This window comes from Amblyraja radiata, chromosome 3 (genome assembly GCF_010909765.2).
Source record: "Amblyraja radiata isolate CabotCenter1 chromosome 3, sAmbRad1.1.pri, whole genome shotgun sequence".
NCBI classification, from domain to species: domain Eukaryota; kingdom Metazoa; phylum Chordata; class Chondrichthyes; order Rajiformes; family Rajidae; genus Amblyraja; species Amblyraja radiata.
The window spans coordinates 44,638,813-44,657,141 of NC_045958.1; the positions used below are offsets into that span (position 1 = coordinate 44,638,813).

General features: G+C 40.8%; 1 protein-coding gene across 4 annotated transcripts in view; it reads right to left on the bottom strand.

Moving 5' to 3' along the window:
- sema4d (semaphorin 4D) overlaps window positions 1-18,329 on the bottom strand; it is a 156,775-nt gene that overhangs the window by 42,788 nt on the left and 95,658 nt on the right. For all 4 annotated transcript variants that reach the window (XM_033017736.1, XM_033017735.1, XM_033017733.1 and 1 more), the window contains 7 exons: window positions 16,749-16,894; window positions 12,549-12,611; window positions 5,202-5,300; window positions 5,025-5,118; window positions 3,954-4,055; window positions 2,921-3,072; window positions 1,564-1,739 (listed from right to left, as the gene is read on the bottom strand). In XM_033017736.1, the coding sequence (XP_032873627.1) occupies window positions 1,564-1,739; window positions 2,921-3,072; window positions 3,954-4,055; window positions 5,025-5,118; window positions 5,202-5,300; window positions 12,549-12,611; window positions 16,749-16,894 (832 nt within the window). The remainder of the gene's footprint in view (window positions 1-1,563; window positions 1,740-2,920; window positions 3,073-3,953; window positions 4,056-5,024; window positions 5,119-5,201; window positions 5,301-12,548; window positions 12,612-16,748; window positions 16,895-18,329) is intronic.

An 18,329-nucleotide genomic window follows, 5' to 3' on the forward strand; every position in this document is an offset into this window, starting at 1 on the left:
TTGGAGCAGTCTGTATGCGAGTGTCAGCCTACAATAAGACTTAATGTCACACTCTTTGTAGGAACCAAATGTCCAAACATTCAAAATAGAGCTAATTTGTTGAATTATGTCTGTTCAAAGGAGGATCATCAACCTGAAACGTTAACTCTCTTCTTTCCACAGAAGTTATCTGCTCTGCTAGGTATCACACTTTTAGCTTTGAATCTTTGGATGTTTAATCACAATCATTTCTGATGGCAGCCAAGTGCAGAGTTCACTTTTTGTAATGAGAATGCAACTCATTACATTCACTCAAAATGGCACTGCCCTATTTATAGAGGCTCTATGCTAGACTGAATTTGTGCAGGAAATGTTGATGTAATTAGTACATGAACGTACCAGTGCTGGAGTGGAAAAAGCTTCAAGTTCTTAGGCATCGTTCTGCTCTGTGGTTTATTCAATACGAGTCGAATATGCTCGGGTAGGTGCTTTATTTGATTAGGATACAGAGAAATGGCGCAGTTTGATTCACTCAAATTCCAATGTTTTTTAGGCAGAAATATTACCAACAATGTCCTGGATTGAAGCTATGGCCAAAAAAGCACACTAATGCCTCAACTTCTTCAGGAGATGAACAAAGTTCACTATGTCTCCGGGGTCAAGGAAAGAGCGTTCAAGTCTTTTTTTGTCTAACTGTTCTAGCCTGGCTCCTGTTACCCAGCTCTGGTTAATTCAGCAAGGAACTATCTTGGCACAGAGCACATACACCCACAGTTGCCAGTGAGCCATTACATCCCTTTCCTTCCCCCCAGGACTTCTTCGTCTTCTTCCACCACCCCAGACACTCAGGCTTCAAAATAACTTTGACATTTGTCCATCAACACTAGCAATTAAAAAATATATTAATATTTTACATTCAAGTGAAAAAAGCATATTCACTCACCAAAAATGAATTAAAATCTTTATAACTGCCCGAAGTAAATAAAAAGATAACTACTGGCTTCTGTCCCTGCAACTAACTAGTTCCCATTTATCTGAATGCTGAGTGAGTGTGGTTTAATCTGGTGTAGGAAAGAACTGCAGATGCTGGTTTAAATCACCCATCCCGCTGAGTTACTCCAGCATTTTGTGTCTATCTTTGGATTAATTTGGTGCAGGCTCAGGAGACTGGGCTGTCTGAAATCACATTGCTTAGTTGGACTTTGCAAGTCATCAACTGGGACATCATGGGGCTGGGAGAGGGCATATGTGGGGGAGACACAGCTGGCTCTGGCTGGGCAGAAGTTGCTGCTGCTAACTTGGACTCGTGCAAGCACTGCAAATCAAGTCTGCACTAGTGAAAATGGGTAGGTCCTGGCATGAGCACAGTAATCAAATAACACTATTTTAAGCTGATACAAGAAACTGCAGATGCTGGTTTACAAAAAAAAAAAAATGCTGGAGTACAGAGTAACTCAGTGGGTCAGGCGGCATCTCTGGAGAACATGGGTAGGTGACGGTTCGGTTCAGGCCCCTACTCCAGCACTTTGTCATTATTTAACTGGTATTGAAAACCTGGGTAATAAAATAAAAACAGCTACATACCATTGTGATGTAAATACACCATAAAACACTGTCTCCTTCCAATTTGGAGATTTTAAAATAAATGCATCCTGAATGACGTTGAAGACAAAATTGGACCCAGGCTGAGAGCAAACCAGCCGAGCTTTAAGAAATGATGTCCATCTTTTTTGCAGAATTCTTAATCCTCCTTGGTCACCCTGAATTTTATCAACATGGATATAAATACAAGTTTTTTGCACATTTCAAATAGTTTTATATTACATGCAGATATTTAATATCCGTAAATGACGATCTTCGAATTAAATCAGTGGAAAAATATTTCAAATTCAAAGACGAGTAATGTATATTTGATGTTTCGTAATCTTCCTGATCATCAATATTGAGCAGATGGAGTTTTATAATTAACTTTCTCTTTCAAATGTGTTTGCTTGCGAAGGCACAACCAACATTTAGCTTCCACAATGGGATAATGCAGGCATATCCACTGTCTTCATTACTATTGATTGCAGCCATTAAACAGCTAGCCATGGCCAAAGATCCTATTGCTATAGGATCTTTGGCCATGGCTATCTAACCCACATTAAAAAAAATCAAAAATCTATGTTGAGCTCAGAGAAATCATTCTTTCAACAGCAACCCAACCAAACATGCATTATCAACTTCAGCACACACCACAGTAAATCAGAGCTTTGTATCTATGTGGCCCAGAAGCCTCAGATTATGGCAGGTAATCAAATGAGCAAACTAGTATGTCATCAGAGAAACAAATACCGCTTCAGTTGCCAGTGAAAAGGACAATTTAAAGTTGCTACATCTGCAGATTGGACACAAAGAAACTCACTACTGAAAATGTGGTCTTGTCCATTTCAAGCCAAATATCCTTATAACCAAGCAATCAATATTAATTACTATTAAAAAAAAATCTGGAATGGAAAATGTTGCCGCAATATATATATGGACAAGTTTTATTTGCCCCAGTAAATTTCAGAAAATGCTAAAAAAGATTGTTAAAATTATCTTGTAATCTTAGTCCATTCCTTCTTTCCCAATTTCTCTCTCTGTACATGGAATTCACTCATTGTAAACCAGTTCCTAACCATTAATCTCACCACCCCACAATCTGGTGGGTTTGGAGCGAGATGGACAGGAAATCTGTTGGATCGTATGGTGAATGCATTGAAACATGAATGAGGATGAGCACTGAAAGCTGGGTGGGAGCGGGAACCACATTCATTGATTGCCACTGTCAGTATAAATAACTTTACACAGTACCAGTGATCATGGCAACAAGAATAGATTTGCAAGCAAGGTTTTATCTTACAAAAGTTATTTCAAAACTGAACACTGATTACATTTAGTAAAGTATGTCAGATCTTACCTTGCACACTCGAGCTATTCTTGGCACAAGAATGCGACTATAAAATTCATATTCAACAGATACTTCAGTGAAGAAGAAATAGATCTTATCATCACCACCATCCAAGTTGCTTTCACTCTCTCTTATTACGTCCGAATAAACAAAACTCGGCTCTGTGGAAAGCAGCACACAGAATCTTGGTGATGGAAGATTTTGAATGTTCCATGTCAAAAAAGTACAGAAGGAAACTCAAATCTCCATAATGTTTATCCCAATATCCCCAGGAATCATTGTGGGGTTAACATTTTATATCAGCAAAGCAACTGGAATGCAGAGAAACACACATAAGACATTTTTTGACACAAACTATCGAGAAAAAACCCCACAATGGATTATCTGCAGTTTTCAAGAACATTAATGACTCAAGGCAAAACATTCTTGTTTCTACTGCAGAGTATGGCTCTCACATCCATAGACAAATAAACTCTTGCTGTGTCCAAATATGTCATTTAATAAACTGGATATTAAATCAAAGTTCCAGTTCGGTGTTGTTTCGAGTCCACTTTTGATTACAACTTTCCTCCACAAAATAAAACACACCCACAATTGGTTCGTCATGTTGACACTTGCAGAAATCTAACTGGTGCAGAACAGTCAACGCGTTTTAGTGGATGCATTCCACTATGATTCAAAAGGACTTGGTTCACAAATCAACGTAGCTTTATTTTGCAGTTATGTTCCTGGCAATTTTTTTGCTTCAATATTGATAAATTTATTTGTATTTTAACACCATCCATCTGTATTTACCAAGAGATAAATTAAACACCTGCAACTGTAATGTCTTTCACAACCTCAGATTGCATCAGATCACCACAGCCTGAAGTTCTTCTGAAGTACATTCATAATTGCAATACAAGGAACGTCACGACTAATTTTTGTAAATCTCCACAAAAAGCATGGTTTGTAGTTAGCCAGGACTGAGATGCTTGTTTAGTACCGATGAGCATGAAATTATGATCAAAACACTGCCTGGAATCCACAACTCAATACTCACCATTTAACCAGGGTATTGAATAGTCCGTCCTTAAATTACCCCGTAGAATGACAGCCTCACTTCCTAGAAAATTGTATGCTGTTCCCGAGTAAAGCTCGTGATCTGAAACAGTACAAAAGGAAATTTCAATACAAAACAGATAAACATTTTTAGCTATATTCGCTCTACATAATGGAAATATTTTTAACCAATTGTTCTGCTTTTCATTTTTAATTGTAGAATAACCTACTTGCACCCTTTCATCTTTAATTTTGCATTGCATACCATGGAGTAACAAAATGCCACTTTCTCACAAGGATGGGAGGAAAATATGAATAGATACTAGAGGTTGTGAGTTGGACTTTTATTTTTTATTTTCTCTTCTCTCCGACGTTGTTCTGTTCGTGGGTGTGTAGCATGTCAGCATCGTTTAGCACATTTTTACATGTCAGGTCACAGATAAGGGCACACAAATTTAAGTAATAAGTTATGCTCTTCTCTGCAATGTATCTTGACTTGAATCTCAGCAATGGTTCAGTATTATTGCTCTGAATTCATGGTTCCCACTGAGAAGCATTGTTGAACTGTAGGTACTCTTGTTAGTGCTGAGCCCAGATGGCAAGAAGTGGTTATAAAGTCATAGAGCTATACAGCAAGGAAACTGGCCCTTTGGCCCATCCAGACCACATTGGCATTCTGGGTTAGTCCCATTTGTCTGCATTTCACCCATGTCCTTTCTATCCATTTATCTGTCCAAATTATTCTTGAAAGTCCGTTGTCATCAATAATTTTAATCCATAGAAGACGCAAAGTCATACAGCAGAGAAGCTTCTAGTTAAAGAAAGACTTCTCTCCAGCAAAAAACTATTTTCAGACAACCATACAAGCCAGGCCTGGAAAGTACCATAAGCCTTTCCTACCTCGTGACATCAGTTTGATTGCACTTAATCGCAGTATTGCACTTAATCGCAGTATTTTCTTTAAACTACGTCTCTCTTTAGACAAATAAATTAATAAAGAAAATGCCAATAATTTCATGTAGACTAAAATGTACATCCTGAACAAGTGCACAACTTACAACTGAATACTTACCAACCATTATGGAGGTGTATTTTTGAGCAGGATCAAATGGACATTTGCCCTTGCCTTCCTCATTTCTCTGTTGCAGAGTAAAACTCTTAATCGACTATGAATACAAAAAAGTCAAATAAGTTGTTTAAATTGATGAAGCAGAATAAGTTCCACCAAATGTTAAAAATTCATACTTACAAGGTAATCACAAGTTGGTTGAAATGCAAAAGTCCCACACACATAGAGTCTTTCATCGTCATATTCGTGCAAGATTCGTACGTAGTTCAAGCATTCAGTCTACAGAAAAATAATAAATGCATTCAGTTATCAGTCAATTGCTAATAACTATATGTTACAGTCAATGTATTTACAGATCTTAGTTCTGATGATCATTACAGCTTGTTTCCAGAACTTTGTTTGGTGACCCAGCGATGTATCAAGAATAAACGTGATACAAAATAAAATAGAAAATGCTGGGCATACTCAATGGTGGGGCAGCATCTGCAGAGAGAGAGAAATGGGGTTCATGTTTCTGAGCAATGAACTTATATCAGAACTGGAAAAGAGAGAAAACAAGCAAGTGATAAGTTGCAAGGAAGGATGAGAACAAAAAGGAATGTTTAGGCAAGGAAGGAACATAATTTTGTCCAGTTCATACCAAACCTGTTTTTGACATCTAAGAGAAAATGATGAATGCATATAAATCATAGTTCATCTTGCTTAAGTAATTCAAATGAAAGGAGCTGAATAGACAGCAAGAGAAAGGGAAAAACTGAACACTGAAATAAAGGAATATGCTGGAAAGAGTCAGCAGATCATGTTATGCCTGCGGGGAGATATAAACTGAGCTAATATTAAAGGTGCATGACAATAAGGGGAACGGATCAATTCTAGCACGACCAGGGTAACCTGGTTATCCATTGTGAGAGGTACGGACAGGGGTTTCTGCGGCAACAGACGGGATGCGAGGATGGTGTGCTGCCTTCCTGGTGCCAGGATCCAGGATGTCACGGACAGAGTGCAGAAAATCCTCAAGGGCGAAGGTGAACACCCGGAAGTGGTAGTGCATGTCGGCACAAACGATGTCGGAAAGAAGGGGATGAATATTCTGCAGCGTGACTTTAGAGAGCTTGGAAATATGCTGAAAAGCAGGACCTCCAGGGTTGTTATCTCCGGTTTGCTTCCAGTTCCTCGTGCTGGCGAGAGCAGGAACAGGGAGATACGGGACCTGAACGTGTGGCTGAGGAACTGGTGCACGGGGCAGGGATTTAGATTCTTAGATCACTGGGATCTGTTTTGGGGTAAGGGGGAAACTGTACAAAAGGGATGGATTGCATCTTAACAGGTGTGGGACCAGCATTCTGGCAGGCAGGTTTGCCACTGCTACACGGGTGGTTTTAAACTGAATAAGGGGGGTGGGGTGTCGAATGGGATAGTGGAGGTTGGAGTTAAAGGGAAAGGGTTTCTTAAATGTGTGAGCGTAGAGACAGAGGGGTGTAAAATGAGGGTAGAAGCAATAGGTAGCAAGGTGAAAAGTAAAAGTGGCAGGCAGACAAAACCAGGGCAAAAATCAGAAAGGGCCACTTTTCAACATAATTGTATAAGGGGTAAGAGTGTTGTAAAAACAAGCCTGAAGGCTTTGTGTCTCAATGCAAGGAGCATTCGTAATAAGGTGGATGAGTTGAATGTGCAGATAGCTATTAATGACTATGATATAGTTGGGATCACGGAGACATGGCTCCAGGGTGACCAAGGCTGGGAGCTGAACATCCAGGGATATTCAATATTCAGGAGGGATAGAGAGAAAGGAAAAGGAGGTGGGGTAGCATTGCTGATTAGAGAGGAGATTAACGCAATGGAAAGGAAGGACATTAGTTTGGAGGATGTGGAATCGGTATGGGTAGAGCTGCGAAACACTAAGAGGCAGAAAACGCTGGTGGGTGTTGTGTACAGGCCACCTAACAGTAGTAGTGAAGTTGGAGATGGTATCAAACAGGAAATTAGAAATGCGTGCGACAAAGGCAAAACCGTTATAATGGGTGACTTCAATCTACATATAGATTGGGTGAATCAAATTGGCAGGGGTGCTGAGGAAGAGGATTTCTTGGAATGTATGCGGGATAGTTATCTAAATCAACATGTAGAGGAACCAACGAGAGAGCAGGCTATTTTAGACTGGGTATTGAGTAATGAGGAAGGGTTAGTTAGCAGTCTTGTTGTACGTGCCCCCTTGGGCAAGAGTGACCATAATATGGTTGAGTTCTTCATTAGGATGGAGAGTGACATTGTTAATTCAGAAACAATGGTTCTGAACTTAAAGAAAGGTAACTTTGAGGGTATGAGACGTGAATTGGCCAAGAGTGACTGGCAATTAATTCTAAAAGGGTTGACGGTGGATATGCAATTGAAGACATTTAAAGACTGCATGGATGAACTACAAAAATTGTTCATCCCAGTTTGGCAAAAGAATAAATCAGGGAAGGTAGTGCATCCGTGGATAACAAGGGAAATCAGGGATAGTATCAAAGCGAAGGATGATGCGTACAAATTAGCCAGAAAAAGCAGCATACCGGAGGACTGGGAGAAATTCAGAGACCAGCAGAGGAGGACAAAGGGCTTAATTAGGAAAGGAAAAATAGATTATGAAAGAAAACTGGCAGGGAACATAAAAACTGACTGCAAAAGTTTTTATAGATATGTGAAAAGAAAGAGATTAGTTAAAACAAATGCAGGTCCCTTGCAGTCAGAAACAGGTGAGTTGATCATGGGGAACAAGGATATGGCGGACCAATTGAATAACTACTTTGGTTCCGTCTTCACTAAGGAAGACATAAATAATCTGCCGGAAATAGCAGGGGACCGCGGGTCAAAGGAGTTGGAGGAATTGAGTGAAATCCAGGTTAGCCGGGAAGTGGTGTTGGGTAAATTGAATGGATTAAAGGCCGATAAATCCCCAGGGCCAGATAGGCTGCATCCCAGAGTACTTAAGGAAGTAGCTCCAGAAATAGTGGATGCATTAGTAATAATCTTTCAAAACTCTTTAGATTCTGGAGTAGTTCCTGAGGATTGGCGGGTAGCAAACGTAACCCCACTTTTTAAGAAGGGAGGGAGAGAGAAAACGGGGAATTACAGACCAGTTAGTCTAACATCGGTAGTGGGGAAACTGCTGGAGTCAGTTATTAAAGATGGGATAGCAGCACATTTGGAAAGTGGTGAAATCATTGGACAAAGTCAGCATGGATTTACAAAAGGTAAATCATGTCTGACGAATCTTATAGAATTTTTCGAGGATGTAACTAGTAGCGTGGATAGGGGAGAACCAGTGGATGTGGTGTATCTGGACTTCCAGAAGGCTTTCGACAAGGTCCCACATAAGAGATTAGTATACAAACTTAAAGCACACGGCATTGGGGGTTCAGTATTGATGTGGATAGAGAACTGACTGGCAAACAGGAAGCAAACAGTAGGAGTAAACGGGTCCTTTTCACAATGGCAGGCAGTGACTAGTGGGGTACCGCAAGGCTCAGTGCTGGGACCCCAGCTATTTACAATATATATTAATGATCTGGATGAGGGAATTGAAGGCAATATCTCCAAGTTTGCGGATGACACTAAGCTGGGGGGCAGTGTTAGCTGTGAGGAGGATGCTAGGAGACTGCAAGGTGACTTGGGTAGGCTGGGTGAGTGGGCAAATGTTTGGCAGATGCAGTATAATGTGGATAAATGTGAGGTTATCCATTTTGGTGGCAAAAACAGGAAAGCAGACTATTATCTAAATGGTGGCCGACTAGGAAAAGGGGAGATGCAGCGCGACCTCGGTGTCATGGTACACCAGTCATTGAAAGTGGGCATGCAGGTGCAGCAGGCAGTGAAGAAAGCGAATGGTATGTTAGCTTTCATAGCAAAAGGATTTGAGTATTCGAGCAGGGAGGTTCTACTGCAGTTGTACAGGGTCTTGGTGAGACCACACCTGGAGTATTGCGTACAGTTTTGGTCTCCAAATCTGAGGAAGGACATTATTGCCATAGAGGGAGTGCAGAGAAGGTTCACCAGACTGATTCCTGGGATGTCAGGACTGTCTTATGAAGAAAGACTGGATAGACTTGATTTATACGCTCTAGAATTTAGGCGATTGAGAGGGGATCTTATAGAAACTTACAAAATTCTTAAGGGGTTGGACAGGCTAGATGCAGGAAGATTGCTCCCGATGTTGGGGAAGTCCAGGACAAGGGGTCACAGCTTAAGGATAAGGGGGAAATCCTTTAAAACCGAGATGAGAAGAACTTTTTTCACACAGAGAGTGGCGAATCTCTGGAATTCTCTGCCACAGAGGGTAGTCGAGGCCAGTTCATTGGCTATATTTAAGCGGGAGTTAGATGTGGCCCTTGTGGCTAAGGGGATCAGAGGGTATGGAGAGAAGGCAGGTACGGGATACTGAGTTGGATGATCAGCCATGATCATATTGAATGGCGGTGCAGGCTCGAAGGGCCGAATGGCCTACTCCTGCACCTAATTTCTATGTTTCTATGTTTCTATCTGAAATTGCAGAATTCAACTGCAACTTTACTGAATGGAAGATGAGCCACTGCTCCCCGAACTTACAGAGGCTTTGCTGGAACTGTGAGAGAGGTTAACAGGTAGAAAGATTGGAATTCGGATGTTGAACTAAAATGACAGGTAACCACAAGTTTAAACTGAGGTGTGCAGGAAGTTTGCACAGAGTGTGGTGAATTTCTGGAATTCCCCATCACAGACTTGAGAAGGTTTAAGGAGATGCTGCTATTGGTACAAAGTATAAAGTTTAAGATAACAGGCATGCAAGGCAAGTTTCAATCATTCCTGAAACCACAAAGCTATATAAATAAACATATCTGTATGTGAACAGAGCAAACCACAGGCTCTCAGGGCCAATGACTCAGAAACTAACATGATCATGAAGCACCATCATATGCGTAAACTAAATGTACAAACAATAGAGCTATCTCAACTGGCCTACATCAAGCCAAGCATCACGTATATTGAAGCAAGATATTGTACACCACTGTGTCAGTGGCTAAGTGTTCGGCACGAAGGGCCGAAATGCCCTGTTTCCGTGCTGTAATTGTTATTATGGTTATATGGGAGATTCCAGACTGGGTACTTTGTCTCTTCCTGGCATCACACATGATCATAGGCATGTTGTGTCAAACAGTACCTTGATATTTGTGTGCTCAATCAGTCCTCATTATATTGTAATTACAAAAGGGATTCAGAAACCTTTAAGGTATTAATGTGAACTAGATGGCCCCACAGGTGTCTGAATATTCAGAGATAGTCTTGTTAGTTAAGATGTGCTCCCGCTGTAAATATCTAATTCTATGGACACAATTGTCCACACTAAAAACATTGAACATAACTATGTAATTATGACTATTGAAATTGTATTTAATTACTTGGTGTTTTCCTTGTGCTGAGGATTATAAAAACCTCATACACTTTAAGTTCAGAAGATTCTACCACCAGGCTCCCAAGTGTTTCTGTTTGTGCTGAATTATTATTTCTGTTATTTACGTTAATAACCATATAACAATTACAGCGCGGAAACAGGCCATCTCGGCCCTTCTAGTCCGTGCCGAACAATTATTTTCCCCTAGTCCCATCTACCTGCACTCAGACCATAACCCTCCATTCCTTTCCCGTCCATATACCTATCCAATTTATTTTTAAATGATAAAATCGAACCTGCCTCCACCACTTCCACTGGAAGCTCATTCCACACAGCTACCACTCTGAGTAAAGAAGTTCCTCCTCATGTTAGCCCTAAACTTCTGTCCCTTAATTCTCAAGTCATGTCCTCTTGTTTGAACCTTCCCTACTCTCAATGGGAAAAGCTTGTCCACGTCAACTCTGTCTATCCCTCTCATCATTTTAAAGACCTCTATCAAGTCCCCCCTTAACCTTCTGCGCTCCAGAGAATAAAGACCTAACTTATTCAACCTTTCTCTGTAACTTAGTTGCTGAAACCCAGGCAACATTCTAGTAAATCTCCTCTGTACTCTCTCTATTTTGTTGACATCCTTCCTATAATTGGGCGACCAAAATTGTACACCATACTCCAGAATTGGTCTCACCAATGCCTTGTACAATTTTAACATTACATCCCAACTTCTATACTCAATGTTCTGATTTATAAAGGCCAGCACACCAAAAGCTTTCTTTACCACCCTATCTACATGAGATTCCACCTTCAGGGAACTATGCACAGTTATTCCTAGATCCCTCTGTTCAATTGCATTCCTCAATTCGCTACCATTTACCATGTACGTCCTATTTTGATTTGTCCTGCCAAGATGTAACACCTCACACTTATCAGCATTAAACTCCATCTGCCATCTTTCAGCCCATTCTTCCAAATGGCCTAAATCTCTCTGTAGACTTTGGAAATCTACTTCATTATCCAAAGCATGAACTCTGCACAGCTCATTTAAATTGAGTCAAGAAGCTAGATCTTCAGGCATTTTTAAATTGATGTTGATTTATGGAACGTCAGGGAATTGGGGTTATGGGGAAACTTGCAAAAAAAAAGTGATATTGCCTGGATCACCTTTCCATGTTGAATAGCTGAGGGAAGCGGGGCCCGATGGGCCAAATGGCCTACTCTTGTCCCAATCCCTCCGTCACTTGCGTTCTTATGTTTAGGATCACTGTCAAGAATGTCTCTAACAATGGTCCCCTGAGCTGAATTTGTTTTCTCCAATGTAAAGGACATCTCATGATGTGCACCAAATGCGAGGCACTTGAATTGGAGGATGTACAGGTGAAATTGGAGAAGTAGAAGACGACCTAGAAGGCCAGACTGGCTCCCTAGATGGTGGGACATCTCTACAGCAGCTGAGGACATGAGTTTTTCTATCCCCCTCCCCCCCACCACTTCCTTTGGAATGTAAAGATCAAATTGCCATTGCATCTCGCCACAGGTGTACAGAGAATAGGGCAAGGAACTGAACAAAGCACACACCTTCAAAGCACATACAAAACACAAATTGTTCAAAATAAAACGTTCCAACAGGTGAATTAAGTCAGAGGGAGGGACAGGAGGCTGCTTTCTGGTGAGCTGCTAATAGGACGCCGCTGGACTGGAGGGTGGCAGCTTCGGCAGCTTCGAACGCCCCGGGCCGCGGAGTTTGAACCGGCCTGTTCGCGGAGCACGGTTGAGCTGCGGGACTTACTTACCATCACCCGGTGGGGTCACAACATCAGAGGCCTGGATCGCCTCAACGCAGAGGGAGAACAAGGAGGGAAGAGACAAAGGCTTTAAGACTTTTGCCTTCCATCACAGTGAGGAGGTGCCTGGTGAACTCACTGTGGTGGATGTTAAATTTGTGTTTATTGTGTGTTTTGTTATTTTTATTATATGTATGACTGCAAGGCAACGAAATTTCGTTCAGACCGAAAGGTCTGAATGACAATAAAGGATACTTTGACTTTGCAGCTTTTTTCAAATCTTGATTAACCACTTCATTTTATATCTTGGGACATTTACAATCTGATCATTTGAAAGATTACCTCTTTGGATTTCCCTTTAGCAGCACATTTACTTTGTTGCTCTTCTGAGACTTTCCAGAAGACCTAAAAGAAAAAGTACAGCCACAGTAATAAATGTTGGAAATAAACCAGAAGTACAGGATTGACATTCTAATGTAATTGCCCAGAATCGTCAGTTAACATGGCTGGTATTCTTAGGCTTGATTCATCTTAAAAACAATGTCATCAGAACAGTGCTATTATAATTAATATATTGAAGTGTTCATTTGGATGGGATACATTTCCAAGAGAATTCTCAAAGATAAAAAAACCTGCTCACAGTTCAAATGATTGCACAAGTCACAAAACATTTCTATTTCATCAAAAGTATTGTGGCAGAAAGGTCCCTCCAATCCTACATCCAATAACATGGCCATATTTCCACCAATTTCTCAGACCAACAGTCAACACTGATCGTTGTTCCACCCAGTTAAATCCACATGGAATCTAACAGGGTAAACTTTTAGAGACTTTACTGCTCCTTAGCCTGTACCTGGGAATGAACAGAGGGCAAGTACAGGAGAACCCGTTGAAATGAATGGGGAGAAAAAAAAACATGTGGAGGTGAAAAGTTCATTAAATTAAGTAAAATTATTCACCCAATCTTGATCAATTTTTAATTTTTTAAATTTTGGACAAGTTCTGGGTGGTTGTGAACATCCATGAGTGTTATTCAAAGTTATTCCTTCATTACAGAAATTTCTGCTTTTGAGGATTTTGAGGAAAGTTATTTGTGTTCCACTTAGATTATAATAAGCTTTGGACAAGTTCCACATGACAATTGGTTGAACATGCAAACTTCCATTGGGAGAGTGGCCAATTGGCTTTAAAGCATGCTCTGTAGCAGAAAGCAAACAGCAACAATTGATGGTGGTTTTTTTTTGTAACTGCTCAGACGTCTATTGTAGAATTGCGTTCCACAAGACTCAGTCCCATACTTTTTCCAATATATTCACGATTTTGTCTTAAATGTAAGGGATCGTGATTAAATTTACAGTTGGCAAAAACTGGCAGTATGGTTGGCAGGAGGAAAGCTTCTGACTGCAGTAACATTTGGATGGGTCTGGCCACAAGGTCAGAAAATAGGCAAATGGTTCTTAATCCAGAGATTCATGACCCAATACATTCGGAGATTCAAAAAAAAGGGAACGTACAGGGAAGAAATAACACTGCGGAGAAAAAGAAAAATCCTGCTGTGCGTGTCCTTCAAGAGTGCACGACAGGTTAATGTGTGAATTTTTTTTAATAGTGCTAGAAATGCATCAACAGGCCAAGCAGCACCTATTGGAGCGAAAAACACAAACACACCAAAGAACTGGTTGATGACCATTCTGCTGAAAAATCACAGCGGGAAATGATAACTGTTCCTCTTCCCACACATGCTGCCTGACATGCCAGACCTCTCCAGTTGCCTTGCTTTTATTTCAGATTTCCATCATAATTTTAGTCTTTAGATCAGTATGGAGTTGTACAGGCCATTAGTAATACTTCTGTAATTGTTCTAACATTCCAAATAACAGATAAAAAGGCTGTGGTAGAACGGTATGCAACACAACACCTACAAAGACTGGCAAATTGCAGACTTGAGGGAAAAAATGGGTAAACATGGGTAGTTTTCTTCTGAACAGAGGTGATTCTAGTGAGATTTATAAAATTTCAGGGCCTAGATAAAACCAATTTAAGGATCCATATCCATTATCAGAAGAATCAAATGGATGAGGGAATATTTTTCACCCAAAGAAGAAAGGCTGATAAAGACAAAAACTAGCTATATTTAAAAAGCACTCGGATGTGTACTTGAAGAGCCATGCCCTCGAGGCTGGCCTGCTGTTGGAAGGTGGAATTAGTTCTTTTTCAGCTGGGACAAACACAATGTACAAACAAAATGTACTACATAATGGCCTTCTCCTGTTCTAAGATTCTATAATAATAATGTAGTTAAAACCAAACCCAACAATTCTGGGAATTATTTGCCCAGAGTGAATGGAGGCGACCAAATTTCAAGATGCATTTAAAGGGAAGCAAGCCTAGTATAAAAGGGGGAAGGGAACAGGACAATATGGTAAATGGATACGAAGTAGGTTAGAAGGAAGTCTGAATAAAACATAACAATGACATGGACCAGACACAAAATGCTGGAGTAACTCAGCGGGACAGGCAGCATCTCTGGAGAGAAGGAATGGGTGACGTTTCTGGTCGAGACCCTTCTTCAGACTGATGTCAGGTGAGTGTGCTGGACAAGGAGAATGTAGCCAGAGACAGTAAGCCTGGTGGGAGAACTGGGAAGGGGGAGGGGATAGAGAAGGAAAGCAAGGGCTATTTGAAGTTAGAGAAGTCAATGTTCATACCGCTAGGGTGTAATCTACCCAAGCGAAATACGAGGTGCTGTTCCTTCAATTTGTGCTGGGCCTCACTCTGACAATGGAGGAGGCCCAAGACAGAAAGGTTAGATTTCCCCCTTCCCAGTTCTACCACGAGTCTTACTGTCTCCGACTACATTCTCTTTGTCCCACACACTCCTCTGACATCAGTCTGAAGAAGGGTCTCTACCCGAAACATCACCCATTCCTTCTCTCCAGAGATGCTGCCTGTCCCGCTGAGTTATTCCAGTATTTTGTGTCTACCTTCGATTTAAACCAGCATCTGCAGTTCTTTCTTACACAATAACATGGACCATGTGTCTAGTCTCTAAATTTTAATGCAATATTAAGTAATATTATGAGCACTACTTATGTTAGATAATTAACTACAGACCCATCGGATTAAAAATTAGAAATGTCACAAGCCCCTCATCGTATTCACACCAAATAGGGGTGGCCTAAAAACGGAGTGAAAGTCATAGTATTACAAAAATCGTTACAATGGAAATCGTGACAGTTGTCCAGAGAATGGTGAATATTAGTTGTCTTCTAAAATCAGCAAGAAACAAACCAGAAAATTACAGGTCTCATCTCCACAGTTAAGAGCTACTTAGGGACAGCCAACTTGGATTTATTAAAGATAGTGTTTTGTTTTTTGAGAATATAGCTAGCATTAATTCAGCTAGCACATATGTGAGTTTCTCAAGATGTTTGCCAAGGTGGTGCAAACAAGAATGCTTTGTAATTTAAGGCTTAGAACATGAAATGCACAGCTCAAGCAAAATACAACTTTAAAATGTTTTTCCAATCAGGCAGTGTTTGATGTAGAAACAAGGAATTGCAAATACAGGCTTACAAAAAAGACTGGAATAGCTCAGCAGATCAGGCAGCATCTTTGGAGAACATGGATAGCTGACATTTTGGGTCGGAATACTTCATCAAATTGATTGTGGTGGGGATGGGGGGGGGGGGGGGGGAATATAAAGGTGGAAGATAGGAGCAGGACAAAGTCTTGCAAGTTATAGGTGGATATAGGTGAGGGACTGGGTTTGATAGGCCAGCGATGGAAAGGCAGAAGGAGTGAGACAAAAGGATGCATTTTGCATTGTGAAGCTAGAGGAAGGATTATAGGTGGAAGGGGAGGGGAGAAACAGGTGAGAGTGCAGGTGGGGCACAGAGGAGACGGAGGGAGAGTGGAAGGGAGGGGGAGGGGCTAGAAGCAGGGGAGGGAGGCGTGGTTTTGGTAATGTACGGTGCTTTGATGTGTATAATGGTGTGCCCAAGGGGTTTGGGCCGGGATTTCTGTTTTCCATTTACATCAAACATTTGACATGGGCAAAGGTGGAATATCATGTTTGCCAATGAAATTAAGAAGAGACGGGTTATTGATGGATTATAATATGCAAGAACAGGATCCTACTTATGGGATTTGAGTAGAACAACATCTAGGGGTGGAGCCATCTACATCTTTAAATAGGTAGGCCTGGGTGAGAGTCACAAAATAAATGTTGAATGATTCGGTTCAGTTTTTATTGATTTCGAACATGTTTTTGCAACCAAAACCCCACTTCCTGAAAAAACTCTGGAAGACATACCCAAGCCCTGCTGACATTCTTGGAATTATACCACATAACACCAAACTCAGAAAAGTGTATAATATAAAGGGGTATAACATTTCCCTAATGCAGGATAGAGGACACAGAAAGGTTGGGAAGCAACATAGAAGCGGTGGTGCTGGCCAAACACCTGACAGGTAAAAGCAGCAACAAATGCAAAGAGTTTGAGGAGATCAATTGACAAGTATATATTACTAAAAAATTACCTCATGTTTTTTATCCGAAATGTCTGACATGTTCACAGCAAAGATGGCTTCCTGGGCACCCACATACAACACTCCTTGATCTTCATTAAGCAACAGTGTAGAGTAATTTGACACCCCAGTAACAGAAAAAGTAACCAAAGACACCTCTGCAAATAATCATAATGAACATTAGTACCAAGTTTTAACAAGATGACTTTAAAATTATTATTCAGCACTGCATTTTATGATTTAAGCACCAAATAATAATAATAATAATAATAATAATATATTTTATTTATGGGCGCCTTTCAAGAGTCTCAAGGACACCGTACAAAAATTTAGCAGGTAGAGGAAAAACATGTAAGGGGAATGAAATAAATAGTAGAGACATGACTAGTACACAAAGTAAAGACAGAATTCAATTCAAAACACAATATGAGGCAATTAATGCACAGATGAAAAGGGAGGGCTCAATAAATGATGTATCTGCACCTGGACTATAAATTCAAATCTGATCCAAACAAAGCCTTGAGAGGATGTGGGTAGGGAGGGCGGGGGGGGGGGAGAGAGAGAGAAAAAACATCTTCTGAGATGGAGGTTAATGTTTGACGCTGAGAAAATGTGGTTTCTTACAATTCATAAATTACTTCAGTAAAATTGAACGGCAGTTCAAATAGTGTTTGTGATGGGTAGTTTTATTTTGTCTTTTGTTCTACCCTGGACAATCTGGCAATCATTCATTATCATTTCTGAAAGAACCACAATACTGGTCTAATTGATGCTATATATGTTCTGCTCAAGATGTAGTCAAATTCTGATCAGGCTACATTAATCATAATCATAGATCATTTTCTAACCTGCATCTGCACAATAATATTTTAATTGAGTCATAGAGCTATCATCATCGGCGGTCACTCAAAACAAGCATGACTGTCCTCTCATGGAGGACACCTGTGCGTGACTTTGTTTAACGTGGGGAGACTGGTGCACAGATCAGCCACCACACGGTCCTTGTCAGATCAGGGTCAGAATGACCGGGGACCCTTTTCTGCTGCAGCCTTCATCCGCCTTCCCAGCCGTTGAGGTCTTGGTTGGATTGGCTCCACTAAAGCCAGCCATCATCCTCCACCTGTTCCACCGTTAAGGTCTTGGTTGGATTGCTCTTTGTCAGAGACCCCCCCCCCCCCCGATCTTACCCCCATGTGTGACCCTACCAGAAGCATAGCTTCAGGCGCAACTACGGCAGACGGCTCCAGACCACACAAGCTTCTCCACCACGAGAAGGTGACAATCCATGGGGACAGCCATCATAGAGCTATACAGCATGGAAACAGGCCCTTAGGCCTACCTTGCCAACCTGACAAGTTGGCATCCTGGGCTAGTCCTGTCCTAAAATGAGATTAGTTTAATGCCATATACGGCAGCATGAGAATTTCCTTGATCACATGAAGCTCAGAGTAAACCAGATACAGTAATGAGAGATACAACAAAAAAAAGCAAAATAGTAGAATGGGATACTACTGTAGTGCATTTAAAGTAGTACAAAAATATTGACATACAATAAATGAATATATGAATGAGGTTAGATAAGAGTAAAGAGTA